General features: G+C 39.5%; 1 protein-coding gene across 4 annotated transcripts in view; it reads right to left on the bottom strand.

Annotated features, from left to right (window-relative positions):
- The window catches only part of MAPKBP1 (mitogen-activated protein kinase binding protein 1), a 131,238-nt gene that overhangs the window by 47,231 nt on the left and 64,722 nt on the right, over window positions 1–19,285 (bottom strand). For 3 of the 4 annotated variants that reach the window (XM_034417791.3, XM_034417794.3, XM_034417792.3), the window contains exons 4-10: window positions 15,852–15,914; window positions 14,855–14,912; window positions 8,310–8,480; window positions 5,736–5,873; window positions 5,401–5,583; window positions 3,619–3,636; window positions 2,722–2,882 (exon numbers count right to left, since the gene is read on the bottom strand). In XM_034417791.3, coding sequence (XP_034273682.2) covers window positions 2,722–2,882; window positions 3,619–3,636; window positions 5,401–5,583; window positions 5,736–5,873; window positions 8,310–8,480; window positions 14,855–14,912; window positions 15,852–15,914 — 792 coding nt within the window. The remainder of the gene's footprint in view (window positions 1–2,721; window positions 2,883–3,618; window positions 3,637–5,400; window positions 5,584–5,735; window positions 5,874–8,309; window positions 8,481–14,854; window positions 14,913–15,851; window positions 15,915–19,285) is intronic. The other variant, XM_034417793.3, reaches the window with a different exon arrangement.

Here is a 19,285-nt window from a genome sequence, read left to right as displayed (position 1 = left end):
ATGCCAAAAGTGGGGGGAGCTCAGGGGGTTTGTGCGTGTGCGTGCCCACACCCATAATTCAATGCACCCTGCCGCCCCTGCACATATGTGTGTGACCCCCCCCCCGCACTTCCCCGCTTTTGGCACAGTGGGCCTGGTAGGCCCGTTTTTCACCCTCCCCAGGCTCCAGAGGCTTTTTAGGAGCCTGGGAGGGTGAAAACTGCCTTCCCCACCCCCCGAAGGCCCTCAGGAGGCTGGAAACAGCCTGTTTCCTGACTTCCGTTGGACCCAGAAGGGCTGAAAATCAGGTGGCTGGCATGCACATGCGTGCTGGAGCTGAGCTAGGGCAACATTCACGTGCCCACAGATATGGCTCCGCATGCCACCTGTGGCACGCGTGCCATAGGTTTGCCATCATGGGCCTAGGGCCTCTTTTCATCTAAATCTGGCCCTGGATCCAATAACAGGAGGGTTTTTTTTTAAAGAGTATGAAATAACTCTAAGCTCCATGAGCAATTCCACATATTCAAATCCTTCCAATTTTAAGATGCAGCTCTCATTAATTGTTTGTTCTGTCTGTCATAAAAATCTGGCCATGCAAGGCAAAACTTCAGTCCAAAGGGAGCTTACTATAAATGAGCTAAGGAACAACAGTGTGCACGTGCATAGCTTTCCAAGTTTACAGCTTCTAAAACTAAACTGGCAGATCATATTTTAAGCTACACAGTACCTTAGCCTTTCCAAGTCACTAAAAAAAATCCGAGGCCAGGAGTCAATGTATTGAAAGCTCATGAGGATGTTCCAAGAGCACAGACAGATGCTTTGTACATTTTTACTTATTTCTATTTCTCTCTGTTAGTTTACCATGGCAGTGCATGGTAAACCTCTGCCAGTAACAGTTGCTAAAAGCTTGCAAAGCATTAATAGATCTTGTGGGCAGAGAGATGGGAAGGGAAAAACAAACTGGTTGAGATATTTGAAGTTTGCCAAACATTTTTTTCTCAATTCAAATATCAGTCTAGTTTTTCTCAGAGAAGATGTTGTGAATATGCAGGCTGCTGGCTCAAAACGTTCATAGACTTCACCTTGCTGACTCTGATATGCTCAGTCTACGTCTTCTTGACTGAGTGATATTCTATGTCACATATACAAAAGGAATTACCTCAGCCTCTTCCCCAGCTAAAGAAAGAGAAGGGTCTTCTCTGGCAGAGCTTAATTTCTGGGGACTTTAGAAATATACCAAGATGACTACAAGCAGTCCTCAACTTACAACCACAATTGAGACCAAAATTTATGTTGTTAAGCGAGACAGTTGTTAAGTGAGTTTTGCCCCATTTTATAACTTTTCTTGCCACAGTTCTTAAGTGAATCACGGCAGTTGTTCAATTAGCAACACAGTTCTGGCTTCCTCATTGACTTTGCTTGTCAGAAGGTCACAAAAGGTGATCACATGACCGTCACAGATATGAGTCAACTGCCAAGCATCTGAATTTTGATCATATGACCATAGGGATGATGCAAGGGTCGTAAGGGTGAAAAATGGTTATAAGTCACTTTTTTCAGTGCTGTTGTAACATTTAATGGTCACTAAAAGAACTGTTGTAAGTTGAGAACTACCTGTAGTTCAAAATATTTTTGAGATGGGATGAAACCTGGCCAGTCAAGTTACCCCAAGGATTTCACCATATCTAATGCCAGCTGTATTATATGAAATACTGGCAACACCAGAATAAGCACTACCCATGTCATCGCCAGGAGACAGACAAGCCTCCAGAGATACAATGCGGAGAAGGGGACCTCTCGGAAGAGACTATTTGAAAGTAAAGGTGAGTCCAATATAGAAAACCATTCTACTACTTTGTCTTAGAATTTGGCTGAGGAAGGAAAGAATAAACAATAAACATTACCAAAAAAATGCAAAACAGCAAAAGGAAATAGAGTGAAGAGTTACAACATATTTCTAAATCAGAAAATTACAAAGCGATTTACATATTTTAACGCATGGCACTATTTTGCACCTTGGCAAACTGTTGACATATTTATCCCAGAACAGTGGTGGGTTCTTCCCGGTTCGGTCCGGTTTGGCAGAGCCGGTAGCGGTGACGATATGACGTCACTGAACCGGTTCTCCTCCCCCCGCCCTCCCACACCCCCCCACGTTACTCTTACCTTTTATTTGGTCCCACCCCCAATCTATTGCTGCCTCCTGAGTCCCAGCTGATGACTAGAGGGAAAAAAACTGTTTAAACTCTTGCCCTGGGTTTCAAAGGGCCATCCTACAGCTGATCAGTGTTAAAAGCAAACAAATGAGTCGGGTCGTAAGTGCGAGGACTGGTCGTAAGTGCGAGGACCTTCCAGAAATGACTCTGACCAGTTAGCCATGCCCACCTGGTCACATGACCTCCAAGACACACCTACAAAATAAGCCTACCCACAGAACCAGTAGTAAAAAAATTTAGAACCCACCCCTGTCCCAGAACCATTTCTGCCAGTCTCCTCAAACATGATGCCATGCATTGACTGGGGATGAAGTTGCAGCTTAGTACAAGTAAAAGTACCCCTTTCATAAGCAAAGTTTTTCCCTCTTGCTCTCTGAACAAATTTATTTATTTGTAAAATTTATTTGCCTCCCTTCTTATCTCAAAGTAAATCTGGGTGGCTGACAAATGTATTTGCAAATGCAAGATGGAGAACAAAGCTAAATTCTGATACAAGTTGCTTCTGGATCTTTACTTTTCTTACCTGGCTTCTGTAACACTGGCGATATCCGTCCCTAGGAAGTGCGGTTTAGGGAGCGTGGTCACAAAGTGAAGATTTGAAGGATTAAAAATTCGAACGGTACCATCAGCACAGCCACAGAAGATGTAATCGTGGTTCAAGGAGATGCAATTTGCCACAGTGGTCTGGGGACATAAGATATAAGCATGAGCCACTACATAACACAACAAAGCATGAAAGAAAATAGTAGTCAAGAAAGAAGGGAAAAAAACTGAAGCAAGATGAGATGGAATCATTAAACATAAGGGGAAAAAACTAAATTGGAGGTATTCTTCCATTAACTACCGGTACAAAACTGTTTCTGTAGGAGAACTATTATTATAAGCTCCTATTTTCACTAATTAGACTAGTGTGTCTCAACTTTGACAACTTTAAGACATGGGGACTTCAACTCCCAGAATTCCACAGGCAGAATAGACAACCTGTGCCACTAGTTATCTATCCAAAACTGTATCAGCACCACACCAGAGTGAAATAACAGCCACCTCATAGAAACTCAGCAATTCGATCAATGGACACTGAGCATGCTCAGTGAGGAAAAAATGATGATTAGAAAAAAGTTTTGAAATGGAATGAGCATGGCCGAATGACCAGAACAACGGCATTCAACAACAACAACACTAGCACACAGGGGATTTGGGTACTTCACTGAAAAAGATTTCCCTTGTATTAGGAATGGGAACTAACACTATGTAAAGCAACAGAAGAAATAGGCATAATTCCTGAGGAAGACTCAATCTCATTCCAGTTTTTAAATTCTACTGCAGTGAGCACAATTGCAAAGAGAAAAAAAAAAAAGACGACAAATGGGAGGGATGCTAAGGCGATGGCGTGTCAGAAACAAGAGACATTAGAACTTACTGTGAAGCTGTCTGTGTTCTAAGTAAAAGAGAGAAGGGTGTTTTCAGTGCCAAAAGGAAAAGAAGGAAAAGAGAGAAAGAGAGAGCAATCAGTTTGAAGAGTAAGCAAGGGCTTAGGAGGTGGGTTCCTTTATTTAAAAAAAAGAAGAAGAAAAGCCCTAAATCTTTGCATTTACCATTTCATGAGGAGGAAAAGATTTTCACAATGTCTTTCAACAATAACACATCATTCAGGATATACAGAGACTGGGAAATCGAGACACAGATCTAAGGAAAAACTTAGGTCCAGAGAAAAATCAATTTACATGAAAGTTCCTCCACACAGGTGGACTTCAACCAATCACTCTTTTTCTATCTTGGTTACGCAACTGAAGCAGAGTACTCATGCATGGCTGTATGGATACAAACACAACTGAACAGATCTAAAATAGCTTGTGCTTATATTAGGAATGGGCTGTTTGCTAATGAAATAGGTACCTTCTGATGCCATGTTCGCCAGCAGTTTTGAGACTATTTTTGGCCTGAGCCAAATTCTGCAAGATTTACACAACTACAGGAAGTGATAGTTAAAATATATCAAACAGAGAAAAAGAATACAATTTAAAAGCACACGGATAAAAAAGGTGGTGAACTTTTCTAGAGAACACCCATTATTTCTCCTCAGTGATTTCTCCTAATGAAATACACTTCTAATACCCAAAACTAGTTAGGAGCAAATACTTGGAGAGAAGGATTGCCATTCTTATATAGGTGGTCCTCAACTTACGACCACAATTGAGTCCAAAATTTATGTTGCTAAGTGAGACATTTAAGTGAATTTTGCCCCATTTTATGACCTTTCTTGCCACAATTGTTAAGTGAATCATTGTAGTTGTTAAGTTAGTAAGCACGGTTACTAAATGAATCTGGCTTCCCCATTGACTTTGCTTGTCAGAAAGTGGTAAAAGGTGATCACATGACCTTAGGACACAGCAATGGTCATAAGTATGAACCAGTTGCCAAGCATCTGAATTTTGTTCACACGTTCATAGAAATGTTGCAACGGTCCAAGTGTGAAAAATGGTCAGTTTTTCAGTGATGTTGTAACTTTGAATGATCACTAAAGGAACTGTCGTAAGTGGAGGACTATCTGTACAGTACATTCAGATTAACAGAGTTGGAAGGGACCTTGTAGGTCATCTAGTCAACCCCCACCCACCCAAGCAGGAGCCACTACACCATTTCTGACAAACGGCAATCCAGTCTCTTCTTGAAATCTTCCAGTGATGAAGCTCCCACAACTTCCCAGAACGGGCCTGGTGGCTCAGCAGACTAAAAGCATTGTGATTAACACCAGCTGTCTACAATTACTGTAAATTCGAATCTCACCAGGCTCAAGGTCGACTCAGCCTTCCATCCTTTCTAAGGTGGGTAAATTGAGGACCCAGATTGTGGGGGCAATAAGCTGACTTTGTATAAATATACAAAGGTATGAAGACTATTGCTTAACGCACTGTAAGCTGCCCTGAGTCTCCGGAGAAGGGCGGCATATAAATCAAATTAAAAAAAAAACTTCCGAAGGCAAGCTGTTCCATTGGTTGATCGTTCTCATTATATGGCTCATACCTAGCTACTTAGTTTAGATCTCATTTTTTTTCATACAGAAGGTGCCAGACATCATCCCATCCAGACATCCATTTCTGCGCCCTATGTTTTCAAAATCCTGCGCTAGGAAAGCTGGGAGAACTGAAAGATCTTCTCACCTCTAAAATGAACAGATATCCAAGTGCCACATGCTACTTACCCTCAATTCCACCCACTTGTCCAGTAGCCTCTTGTCATTGAATTCACACAGCAGACCAGAGGAAGTGATACAAAAAGTGCTGTCTGCTTTTTTACCCCTGCCACATGCCACATCTGTAAAAAAATTGTTCCTCAATTCTCCGAGCAAACCAGAACGCCCAAGCAAGGGGACCGTGGCATTCACCTGGCATGAAAGAACAACATGTCAAGAGGGTTTTGCTTTGGGAAACTGGAATGGTTTGATTAACACTTTGCAGAAATACTCATAAATCTGACATAATTCTCTTGGTCACGAATATCTCCCCTTCTTTCAAGAGCATCAACAACGTCCTTTACCTTAGAGGTTTTGCTATCAGCCAGGTACCAAAATTTGATGTGCCGGTTTCCAGCTGTAACAAAATAGCTGCAATCCTCAGAGAATGAAACTGCTGTCACTTTGCTTGAGACTTTATTGGCTGCCACAACAATGTTTTTCTGGAAAGAAAACAGTAGAGCAAGTCAAATGTTCTGCTAATTAAATCTATTTATCTGATTTATGCACAAGATCTCTGGGAATACACAGCAATACCTCCCAGAGTGTATGCATGAAAATGCTACAACCTCCCACAGATCAAGTGATAAAAATTAGTTTTGTATTATTCGGGCAGACTGTCAGCTCATTTGCAGAATTCTTTTGACTTAATATTAGCATACTCTCACTTGTTTTAGTTTTAAAGACTTTGTGCTCACTTTTATATATATTTTCACATGGACAAATGGACACATTTGTATTCTGTTACAAAGAGAGATGCCTTCTGGACAAACATTTAGAAGAAAGTTGCAGTGTTTTGCTGAAACAAACAATAGTATTTGTAGCCATTTGGGACTAGGAATTAAATTTGAAATGTGCGTTAGTAAAAATATTACTATTATCGGGCTAGGATTGTTGCTACCAATGGCATAAGTAACAACATGTAAAATAAAGAGGGATAGGTCACAGAATCAGAACAGAGCAAAGGCTGATGCAGGAACAGGGGAAATCTTCATGGACAGAAAAAGGCCTGCAACTACCATGGTCACATGAGTTAGGACACAAGAGCTCCATGGGGATTCCCAATGGTGATGTAATTTGTGCAGACTCCTAATGATCCAAGGAGCTATGAAGGAAAGCAGGAATCTTGGCCTTCTGTTGGTTTAGGCATCTGCATTGATATTAACCTTAAATTCTGCAGAGGTAACATAACATTACTCCACATAGTCTCCTGCTACCCCATATTAAAGAAAAATCTTTTACATAGATACATGCTAGGAGTTGCATTCTAATATCAGAAACCCAGAAGTAAATTTACTCCTGACTCATTCAGGTCAGAAAAGAAGTCTTTTGACACCACTTAATAAACATGCACAGATAAAAAGCAGCGAAACAATTTATGACTAACAGCACAGTGTGCTGAACAGAAGATTATACAAGAATGAACAAATCCAGACTTAACAATGACAGCTTACCACACTGAACTTCAACAACAAAAAATTGCCCAGCATTAATTTGGCATATAAAACCATTGCCATTTTAGTCCCTTGAGATAACCTCATTTGTGGTTCTGATTTCTCATATATAATCAGATAAACTGAACACATTTCAGTTATACTAGGAAATAAATTAAGCACACAATTTACTCCTAATAAAAACAGATACTCTCTCTGTAGAAGCCAGTTTTATTATTAACATATCTGGTCAATACAAAGAATAATCCAATGTTTTGAAGAGACTTTAAAGAAAAAATATCCAAATCTTTGCTCCTTGAAGAGACATGTACTTTTGTGCCACTTATTTTTCAGAGGGCAAACCAAATAAAACTCAGAATTATTACCAGCTATTTAAAACAAAACATCTAATAGCTTTTTGCATTGAAAGTGAATATCGAAAATATAAACATCAAACAGAGCCATAACATGGGTTATTATTGTTTGTTTTAGTTCTGTGGACCCAGCCAAATAAAGTTAACAAAATTACACATTCTTAAAATAAACCATGACTTAGTACAATGAGTGGACCCAGCCAAACTGAGAAGAAAAAGGCAATGGTACCAAACATGTAAAAGGCTTCTGGCATCTTCAGCTCAAAATCAGTATCCATCACTGCAGACCAGGACAGAATGAGATGTCAAAGTGGCCTGACCCAGCATTAGGCAGTTTCTATCTACCTATCTAATGAAAAGGAGATGAAACAGCCTGCTGTGATCTTTCATTATGTGAGCCTTAGCACAAACCAAGAAGTGGAAGTGGTGAGAGAATCTTCCTAGCTAGACTGCTTTGCCATTTCAAGAATGTTTATTCTACATACTAATAACCAAAGTAATGAAATATTTCTCTAAGCATTTTTAAAGCTAGAAGGGGAGTCATTAAATAAACATTATTTCTGTCTCATTGAAATATAGCCCACACCTCCATTACAAACATCCTTTCATTTCAGTTGTTGCAAACATAGAGCTTGCTGCTTTTTCAGACATCTTCTGTGAAGTGAGCACCACTTTTTGAGCTGAAGCCTATATTCCCAAAAGGAGTCAGGGCCTTCAGGCATAATGTAATCACCTATCATTGACTTTTAAATTCAATTAAAATAATGAAAAATAATTAGAATGGTTGCACTCCAAATTTTAAATTACATTCTTCTATTTGATTGCAAATTTAGGAAGAACTCTGGTTCACGTGCTATCTATTTTCAAGAATTCATACAATCCTTGGAGCTCGGGCTGTGTATCCTTGTTATATATACCAAGAACAAACTCAAACTGGGAGACAGAAACTCAGAGTAGATTATCTGTGAGGAAACAGCATTGGTATTCTGAAGGCATTGCATAATGCAACTTCTAGTTGCAAGTTCACTTATGCTCACATGATGACTACAAAAAAAATCTTGTTATAATTTACCTTCCATGACCAAACATTGACTATCATGTCATGCTGATAACCCACTGAGACAATGTACTTGGAGCTTGGTGAGAAGGCCACACATGCCACTCCATACTTATGCTCTTGAAGTTCAGCCATCTGGGTCCGCTCAGCAACATCCCATATACGGACTGCAGGCATATGCCCACTCTGTAAGCAGAAAAAAATTGGCCATTACAATATAGTCACTTACATGCACTTTTATTGAAGCATGGAAGACAAGCCAAAACCGGCCTCAACCACAGCAAAGTTAGTTTTTGCAATGCTTTGGTACAGTTCCTCACTGGGGGAAACTCTCATTTTCCAAGTTTTGCTTCCCTAACAGTTCTTCCACAAATAAAACTAGCTTAATAGCTTCACAATTCAACCCCCAAGGTTTATTGTTCTTATGGTCAAACACATGCAGCAATTGATTGTGAGGTTAGTGTCCGTGTTTCACTGGCATATGTTAGAGCAGATAGCATACATTGATCAAAAACTTTTCTCTTGGGGCATAGGGGGAGGTTGTTCTTGAAAATTATGCTTAGCTTGCCGAATGCCTGCCAACCACATTTAACACGCCGTTCAATTTCCTTTATTGTATCACCTTCCATTGGCGTAAAGAGCCATGGAAAAATACATGCTCAGCATTACAAGACAAGGTAGAACAACCTGCACGTAGGTTAGAGAACAAATGAAAATATAAGGTATCATCAAGAGAGTAAAAGAATTGAAATGGAAATAAACTGGTCACAATGCAAGAATGCAAGAATGCAATGCAAGAATGATGGCAGGTGGACCAAGGCAATCATAGAATGGATCCCATTTGATAAAAAGCATCCACAAAAGAGACCTAAAATAAGATGGATCGATGACATCAGCAAGTATTGCGGACCAATTAAAAAAGGAAAGTTCAGGACTGTATTGGTTGAAAACATGCAGAAGGGGCCTTCATCCTGCAGTAGGTAGACAATGGCTAAAATGATGATGATGATGATGATGATGATGATGACGACATGCAACAAAAAAAATTATGATGTGGATTGGATTAGGTTATTATGATGTGGATGTGGATTGGATTATTGCCCTTTTCTGTGGAATCAGGAGGAAGTTGATTTTTTATCTATGGTCAGAATAATGATTGTTTGACATTATGGGTTCCCTATTAAGGCGAAAATGGAGAAACTAGTATTAATATGGAAAGGACCAGGGAGTCATAACAAAGAAGAATATAAATTAGTGTACAAATACACTAATTTATTAGCTTTTTTATCAAAGCCTGTTAAAATGGCTTTTTTGTTAGGGAAATGTCATTTAGTAGCAAATAATTCTAGGATGTTTTCTAGATTTAAGTAAGCTTCTTGAAAATGTGCAGAGGCCAATCTCAAGTGCGTAGACACAACAAAATTCCTGTTTCTTCAGAATTCTAACACTGCATACCTGGCACTATACTCTAGCTTCTGCAATTCACTGCAACCTATTCTCATTTTTCAGCAGCATAATTCTTTTTGTCTGATATAAATTTGAAATGTCTTCCATATCGCACCACTTACTTAACCTTGTCTATGCTGCTGAAAAGTGCCACTGGCCAACCATCTTCTGAGTTGGTCGTAAAAGGCTAATCCAAATATTTAACTTTATTTCTAATTTTGATATGGCCTATGGGCTAATCAAAAAACTAACTTTGTTTCTAAAGATATACTAAAATACTAAAGTCCTACACTAATACCCAACTGACATACTTTTCCACATCTCCTTCGGTGACATAAGAATTAAGCCGCACAACAGCAACAAAAAGGAATATTAATGCCTGTATGTTCAGCAAAGAACAACTGAACAGTCAGAATATTTGTGACTTCCAGAATTTCGGATTTTTTTCTTTAAAATTCTGTCCATACAAAATCTAGACGTTCAAGGCACACATAACCCTATCTTTCCATGCATTCAGAGTAATAAACAGGTAATGGTTAAGGGGAGATGAAAGGAGACATAAAAGGCTGTAACAGGTGGCCGTCACAACCTGTGGGAATAAAAATGTGGAAGCGGGAGAGAAAAAGAAGGCTGCCAATGAACTTCCAGGTTAGCTTAAGGTGTTGATTGTCTTTAATGCCCTGTGTGATCTAACATGCAGGACCACTTTCTCTTTGGATATCTGCCTCATTAATAAAACCCACCAGAATGGGCTTGAGAGCCAGTGTAACATAACAGTTAAAGCACCAGCTAGAAACTGGGAAACCCTGAGTTCTAGTTCTGGATTATGCACAAATCCAGCTGGGTGACCTTAGGCCAATCATTCTCTCTTAGCCCTAGGAGCCAGGCAATGGAAAACTACTTCTGAAATTCTACCAAGCAGACTGCAGGGACTCATCGAACAGTCTCAAAGAGTCAACACTGACTTGAAGGTCGCCCAAAAGGGCTTGCTCTGTCTTTTCACTCGTAGTCTGCTATCTTCACTGCCATCACAGAGGCAATTTTTCTCAGTAGTTGTTTACCATCTGTAAAATAATATTCTGCCAGATATCCAAATAGCTCCTGGCTTTCACAAAATCCATCAAATCATGGCTCTTTCATCAGGTCTCATAGTCTGGAGTGGTATTTGTCATTTCTAGTAACAGATGTTGACTTTTGCTCAGTGGTTGTTAAAAGGATTAGATCCCCAGAGCTGAATTCTGCCATATATTATTTTTATATAAATCATCCCTGCTGCTATTTTACTGAAATGTATGATGCATGTTTTTAACCCAATTTACAACACCCGGTCGAAGTCAGCTCTAATTGAAGAAGTGGGTAAGCTCAACAGAAATAAATTTATAAATAAAAATGGACACCACCTAAAAAATAAAATCTCTATTTGAAAGTTTTCGCGGGTGTTTGTATGTAGGTCTTTGGTTATTCGGGTCTTCTCCCACGTAAAATTGGAAGTGTCTTGGCGACGTTTCGACGAAGTCTCATTCGTCATCTTCAGGCTGGTGTTCTCGGCTTCGTGCTTCCAGGAGCAAGACTTCGTCGAAACGTCGCCAAGACACTTCCAATTTTACGTGGGAGAAGACCCGAATAACCAAAGACCTACATATATATATATATTTGGTTATTTGGGTTTTCTCCCGCATAAAATTGGAAGTGTCTTGGTGACGTTTCGACGAAGTATCATTTGTCATCTTCAGGCTGGTGTTTTCGGCTTCGTGCTTCTAGGAGCAATGTGTGATCGCAGCTGTTTCTTCCTTTTAACTGCCAGTGGGGGTGTGAACTGATTGGGTGGGAGCTTGGCTGTGTTCAATAAAATATATATATTTTACTGGTATGTTAACTGATGTGGATCTCAAGGTCATATGCAAAATGTGGGTAATATAACTAAAATATTGTATATTGAGTGGGTCAGAAGGAGGGCTGAGAAGATTTCTACAGACCCCTCACATCCTGGACATAATCTGTTTCAACTCCTCCCCTTGGGAGGACACCACAGAGTATTACATGCCAAAACAAGTAGACACAGAGACAGTTTTTTCTCGTGCATCATCAATCTGCTGAACATCTAATTCTCACACTGCTGTCTCATATGTATGTATATTTAGCCATGTAGTATGGGTATAATATTATCATTTATATCTTATTATCTTCTTTACTCCCCCCCCTCTTATTGTGATGATGATGATGATGATGATGATTCTGTTCTTTGCATGTATACTGAGAACTTCTGTACCAGAGACAAATTTCTTGTGTGTCAAATCATACTTGTCCAATAAAGTGTTTTGTTCTGTTCTCCCACAATCTCTAAAGTCATCTTTAAAGATTCTTGTAATTGATAGTTTATAACATTCACATTTTTAGTCTGAGGTGGGACATATATTTAAGGAACATACTGTAGATAGATAAGAATAAGCTGGAGAAAGATGAATACTTATCTAACAGGGTGCAATAAGAAAAGAAAAAACCATATCTCACACTACAAAACTATCCTGAAGAATTAATTAATAGCAGAAGCAAAGTCAACATTATAGGTCAAGGGTGTCAAACTCAAGGTCTGGGGGCCGGATCCAGCCCATGGGGTACTTAGATCTGGCCCACAGGAGTGCCCTGGAAACAGCAAAGGACTGGCCCACAGCGCTTCTGCCAGCAAAAATGGGTTCTCGAGCTCAGTTTTTGGCTGCCATGGCCTCCTACAACCCTCTGCCAGTGAAAACGGAGCTCGGTGGCCCTCCTGAGCTCCATTTTCACTGGCAGAGGGTTGCAGGAGGCCATGTCAGCCGAAAACAAAGCTTGAAAGCCTGTTTTTGCTGGCAGAGCATTCAGGCCACCAGAGGCACCCCCGACAGGAGTGACGTTGAGCTGGCCACACCCACCCCAGCCCCCCAAAGTCAAACACAACCCTGATGCAGCCCTCAATGAAATTGAGTTTGACACCCCTGTTATAGGCAAGCACTGCATGAGAGTGGAAAGGAGAGAATAACTGTCCTTAGTTTAAGGAAGAGGAGGAAGCGATGGAGGCACTGGATTCTACAACCAACACCATGTGAAGAGCCCAATCATGAAATGTCGGTGTTAACATTTATCCAATCCCTTGCCATTTAAAGTTGCAGGAATTCCTCTTCCCTACAGAGTGAACCATTCCAGCCTTCTACAGTTGTTTACTATATTGCCACTAAGCATAACTTTTTTTTTAAAAAAAGGATAATGGATTGCAGTTATTGCAGTGTTTATGAGACATAGTCAAACAGAGCTAACAGTTAGTTCCACTGATTTAAAGTTTGGATAATGTTCAGTACAGAGAGGGCTTCAAAACTCCAAAAGAAGATGAGCAGTCTGTTGCTTCAGAAGTCATGAGAGGCTAGAGGCTGAACAGCCATCTGTCAAAGATACTGTTATTGCATCCAACTTTGTAAATCCTGCTTTAAGCAGAGGCTGACCTCAAAGGGCCTTTCCAACTTAGGGTCTTATATCCTGTGGCAAAATGTTCTGAGCATCAGATTTTCATGGAATAAGAGAAGCTCCCACCTTGTTCTTAAGCGATCAGGGATACATTGCTGCCCATTCTCAAATCTAACATTTTAAATCCCGCACAATCATTCTTATGTTGACCCACTTACAAGCTTGCAGGTCATGTGACTAGCATTCGCATTCTACAGTTCATTGCTTGACTTGGTGGGAGTGGGGTGAATCACCCCTTGAATTCAATAACTGCAGTCCAAAACATTCAAGATAATGAAGGGATTGTGTACACAGTCCATTAGTAAATCAGCTTCTTTGGACACACATGGCAGCCATCCAACATGGGCAACAAGAGGCTGTCAACATTTTTGTGGGCTTCAAGCAAGCACCAATTCACTCTTCATAACACACACAGTGGTAGTATTGTACGTATATCTGATCTACATCAGAAACGGGATACTGGCTTTTTCAACTTCGTACATTTTTTTAAAAAAATGAAAACTTTTGTTGCCAGCAACTAAACCCAGTGCTGCCAAATCTACAAGCATCAGCATCTTTGTTACTATATTCAATTTTTTTTCCCACAAAGACCTTCCCTCATCAAAAGTATAAATGAGACTATACCCATTGGCTTCTTTGTACCCCATCCGAAGCAAAAATCAACATCGTCCTTTCATTTTCTACAATGAATTAACATATTAGGATTCGATCTGGAAGAGGTGCTTCAGAGCACATGGGAGTGCAAGACAAAACTGATTTGCAGTTCATTTAACTCTTCTATATCAAATATGAAGTTTTGCTAAAACTGAAGGCACACCACCATCAAATGGTTTTCACCTTACAGATCCATCTCTCTGGCTTCCCTAGTCTAAATGTTCTCCGCCCCTCCAACAATTCTAATTGCAAAACAATCCCAAATGAGCAACTAGTTTCCTTTCTACTTCTCCAACCACTTAAATCAATGTATCCACAAATTAAGAATTTTCTTTCTATTTAATAAAACAAGACGTTCTTCAAATATTTTAGTAATTATGTATTTGCAACTTGAGCAACTCGTCTTGCTTTCCACTGAGACTAAGTCTTCTTTATGAAAGTGTTTTTTACCTTTGTTCACAAGCCTTGCATTGGAGATGCCATGAATTATCAACAGAATGTGACCCAGGGGTGAAATCCAACAGGTTCTGACAGGTTCTGGAGAACCGGTAGTGGAAAATTTGAGCAGTTTGGAGAACCGGTAGTGGAAATTTTGAGTAGTTCAGAGAACCGGCAAATACCACCTCTGGCTGGCCCCAGAGTGGGGTGGGAATGGAGGTTTTGCAATATCCTTCCCCCAGGAGTGGGGAGGGAATGGGGATTTTGCAGTATCCTTCCCCTGCGACGCTCACCAAGCCACACCAAGCCATGTCCACAGAACCAGTAGTAAAACAGCAAGCTTACACCTGGATCCCAGACCCTTTCTTCCTGCCACCCAAAGCAAGGAGCTATTTTTTTTGTTGTAGCATGGCTCTCTCTCCAGGTCATGAGTAAGGCTTTTAAGTCATTCCTGCCTTACTTTACTATTGAAATATGAAGGCATGCTTGAATTTCTGGCACATGAGAGCCATGTGACCCTAACTTACCTCTCCAGTAACCAGGTATTTTCCATCAGGAGAAAAAGCAAGGGCCGTAATAGTCTTCCTGTACAAAAGAAGAAATCCTACTGTGAAATGCTACAAAATCAATACAATATTGGCATTTTCAACTCAACAAAATTAAGTAACGATAAGGTTTCAGTGATGTTGCTGTACAATTTTACAAGAGCCAAACACTACATCCTTATTTGCCTAGGTGTGGAATCAACATAGCCTGTTGTATAAATATTTGTCTGTTAAAGCTTTTGAATGTCAGACTATTTATTTATTCATTCATTGAATTTCTAAACTGCTCAACTTCAGAATGACTCTAGGCAGCATGGGAGAAAACACAGGAAAGCAGAACAAAATGGACATCTGTGTCAATGGTTGCTTTAGCATGCTTTTTCAACAGAGATTTATTCAGATGTTAGATCCGAGCAGGAGTCATTTATGGAAAAAAGGCTTCAACAGCTCAGGCCTTCACAGCATTTCATAAAAAGAAAAAACACAAAACTTCAATGCGCAACAGCCCACTCTGTAAATGCTTTAAGCACCTGAACTGCAGAATAATCTCACATTATTTTAAATTTTAAAAAATCAGCTGTTTAACCACAATTTTGTTCCACACAATTATCATCACCATGACTTGATTTCTGGCATTCACAATGTAAGATATACTTAGGAGTTCAACATAAATTCAGCATTCCACTTCCATAATAAATTTCCAAAGAGTAGAAAAGAAATGTGATCCCAATTCAAACTGTTCCTATAAACTTGTTTGTTCTTTGTACGCATTGCTTCCCTGTGTGTGTGTGTGTGTGTGTGTGTGTGTGTGTGTGTGTGTGTGTGTGAGAGAGAGAGAGAGAGAGAGAGAGAGAGAGAGAGAGAGAGAGAGAGAGAGAAGATTGTAAAACTGAGACACAGTTCTTAATTGGGAAGATTATTGATAAATCCTCAACATTTACTTCAAGTCAATCATTGAGAACTCGGTGTTTTCACTTACCTGGAGCTGTTTAGAATATGATGCTGCTTGTTTTTCCTGGGGTTAAACAGCACAACAACACACCTACAGAACAAGAATTGCAAAAGTTGAAAAAAAAACATGCATAGAGCCTGCAATTTGGGTTATTGAATATTGTATTTCCTTCTTCTGCAAAAACTGAAAGGTCACCTCTGAATCCTTAAGAAAATAACTCTTCTGACAGGATTTTAAATACGGGGTGTTTGGTGGGATGGAAGTCTTACTCTATGTAACTATGAGTTAATAGGAGTGATAATCTGCCAATATTATCCTGTAACCAGGAAATTCATGGCTCAAAAGTCACTAATGGGCAGCATGAAACAGGTTTAAATGTTGGCAGTCATCAATAATTGTAGTAGCTTTCTAAATCACTGGAAGTTAGCTCGCCCACATTAATCTTGAATAGTATCTTCATGCATTCTGAAATAATACAATGAGGCATGATCTTTTGAGTAGGTAAAATTTCTAAAGTTGCCCTGTGCTTCCCCTGCATAAGAGCAAGAAGATGAGGGTCAGCAAGGAGGTTTTCCACCAAAACTGTGGCCCACATTGTTGTATCAGAAAAACTAAATCTATTATAAAAACTACTGTCAAGTCTCAGTCACATTTTAAATGAAAATGTATTTTATTAAAATTGTTCGTGACAGCACTGCAGAGTTACACCCACAATATCCTTGCAATCTATAGTCATACTTAATTAGTGTAGGTAATGTGTTTGCAGACAATTATTAGCTTTCCATGAAGTTAGTTTTTTTTTTAAGACTTACACAACATACACTCTGGGGGGGAAAAAGCTTGTACGGAAACTTTCTGAACAATTGCATTTTCACTCCAGTATTGTCCATATTTCTTTCAGAAAAGCAGAAGTGCAGTCTAACAATGAAAACTTGCAAGGAGCAGCAGCTATCTTTGATCTGGTTTGAAAGTTCCTCCAATATATTACAAAGGAATACATGACTAGATATACAGCTTTTTCTAAAACTATTCTGCTAAGGGAAATCAGGCTATTTTCTGTCAAAAATATTCTACCATATCCATTACAGCAACATGATTTAGACTTCCATCCTTCCAAGGTTGGTAAAATGTGGACCCAGATTGTCGGGGGCAATATGCTGACTCTGTAAACTGCTTAGAGAGGGCTGTAAAACACTATGAAGCGGTATATAAGTCTCAGTGCTATTGCTATGTAGAACAGTGCTTTTCAAACTTGTCAGTTTAGGACGTATGGACTTCAACTCCCAGAATTCCCTAGCCAGCAATTCTGGGATTTGAAGTCCATACATTATGTCAGGTTTGAAAAATATTGATATAGGGTAATACAGAAACAAAGGCAGTTGTGGACACTCAAAATATCATAACTGACTCTCAGCTGAGTATTAGGAGTCTGGACCGTGGCACCTGCACCAACAAGCAAACCCACCAAATAAAAATAAATATAGAGTTAAAATGAAAACATCCAAATTATGAAACGGCGAAGTTTCAGTCTTCCCACATGAGCTTTCGTGCACTAACAGGAAAGGCCATATGAAATGTCTGCATTCTCATGCAAGAACTGGGTATCTAGCATCCAGGTAAAATATTCATTTATTCTGAAGTGACAGGCACCATCATGTGAAGATACATTAATCAATCAATCTGTTGATTGACAAAATCAATCTGTTTTTGTCTGCCCACAGTTATTTGTGCAGCATTTTCTTGTCTTTCCCTAGGTTTTAAACATTCTTTATGTTTATAAAATATACTTCTAGAAAGGGAGCACAGATCTGAGTCTGACACACCAAAGGATAATCAGAATTGTAAAAATACAATTTTGCTATAAGCTAGTGAAAGAGGTTCTCTTTAAGATGCCTACTGGCAATGTCACAATCTAGCTTCTATTATGGGCTCATTGATGCTTATCTGTATACAACCTTTTTATATTGAATAACAGTCACAAGAGGCTTCTAAGCCTTTCAATAGTTTCTATATGAAAGCTCAGGAAAGGCTAAGAACAGGGCAATAAACTCTTTCAAATCACATATAGTTAAAATAAGTAGAACTCAAAAAGGTTGCATTTCCATTTTAAAGCTAAATTTAGCTTTAAGCAAAGGAATCGGACGTCAAAATCACAATTACACTGAATCTGACTCATCCACCACAACAATTCTAATAAACTGCTTCCTTCCAGCCTTATCTTCGTGACAGATTTCTTTTCCCCTTCTCATTGATTTCCCCCAAACCTGTGGTTTTACAGGCATTCATTCTATTCCAGTTCAATCCTCCCTCACTAGCTCGATTTATTTAGCTTGGTTTGACAGTTTCCTTGCCTTAAGCACTATTTTATTGACCTTGGCCCTACCAAAACTATTTGTTTTTCTGTGAATCTTTTCACTAGAATCTTGTAGCAAAGCAGGAACAGTTAGACTGAGAGAAACTGACCTAGCAAAGGCAAGAGTAAGTAGACCATATAATAATAGTTTCTTCTGCTTTATAGATTGAGATCCTTTTTCCTGACTAGATTTCCAACAAAGAACGACAGACAAATATATAACAAGCTGCCATATTCTTATTTTTTTTCCCAAAATACTTCGTTGATGAAAGAGTTGTTCAGAACAGATGTTATCTGAGAAGTCTCGCAAGAATAAAAGGCTAGTTGATCTTGCCTAGGACTCTCTTTTCTTCTGAAACAGGGTATCAACCATCACAGATCTATCACGCACATCTCCAAAATGTGATGTTGCATTTCCTAATTCAAGATAAGTGTGCAATTTGGGAAATGTCCTAGACCAGGGGTGGGCAACTATGGCCCTTTTACAACCTGTGGACTTCAATTCTCAGAATTCCTGAGCCACCTTGGCTGTCTCAGGAATTCTGGGAGTTGAAGTCCACAGGTTGTAAAAGGGCCACAGTTGCCCACCCCAGTCCTACAGTCACAGCTACTATTCAAACAGCAGATGGTAGTTGTGGCCAGGAGGGCCTTTGCATGGGTCCATGATGTATGCCAGTTGTGTCCTTTCCTCAACTGTAGGGCCCTTCAAATGGTTACTCATGCCCTAGTGACCTCATGACTGGACTATTTCAATCAGTAAAAGGGACCCTGCATGCGACTGACCTTGAAAACCATGCATACCTATTCTGTCATGGCCCTATCCTCTGGAACAGAATCCTGTGGACATAATTATATCTGGCTCCATTCCCATGCCTGAGGTTAGGAGATTTGTGAAGAACTATTTTTCATGCATGTTATTTATTTGACTTTATCTGGGCAGTCATGTTTCTTTAAATAATATGCTCTTTTAAAAACTTGAACTGCCTGGAGTCTGTCTATCTATCTATCTATCTATCTATCTATCTATCTATCTATCTATCTATCTATCTATCTATCTATCATCTATCTATCTATCTATCTATCTATTATTTATTTATTTATTTATTTA

This window comes from Pantherophis guttatus, chromosome 1, assembly GCF_059756535.1.
Source record: "Pantherophis guttatus breed Tessera chromosome 1, ASM5975653v1, whole genome shotgun sequence".
Lineage (NCBI taxonomy): Eukaryota > Metazoa > Chordata > Lepidosauria > Squamata > Colubridae > Pantherophis > Pantherophis guttatus.
Note: the sequence above shows the minus strand (reverse complement) of the source record. Positions and strands in the feature narration are given on the sequence as shown.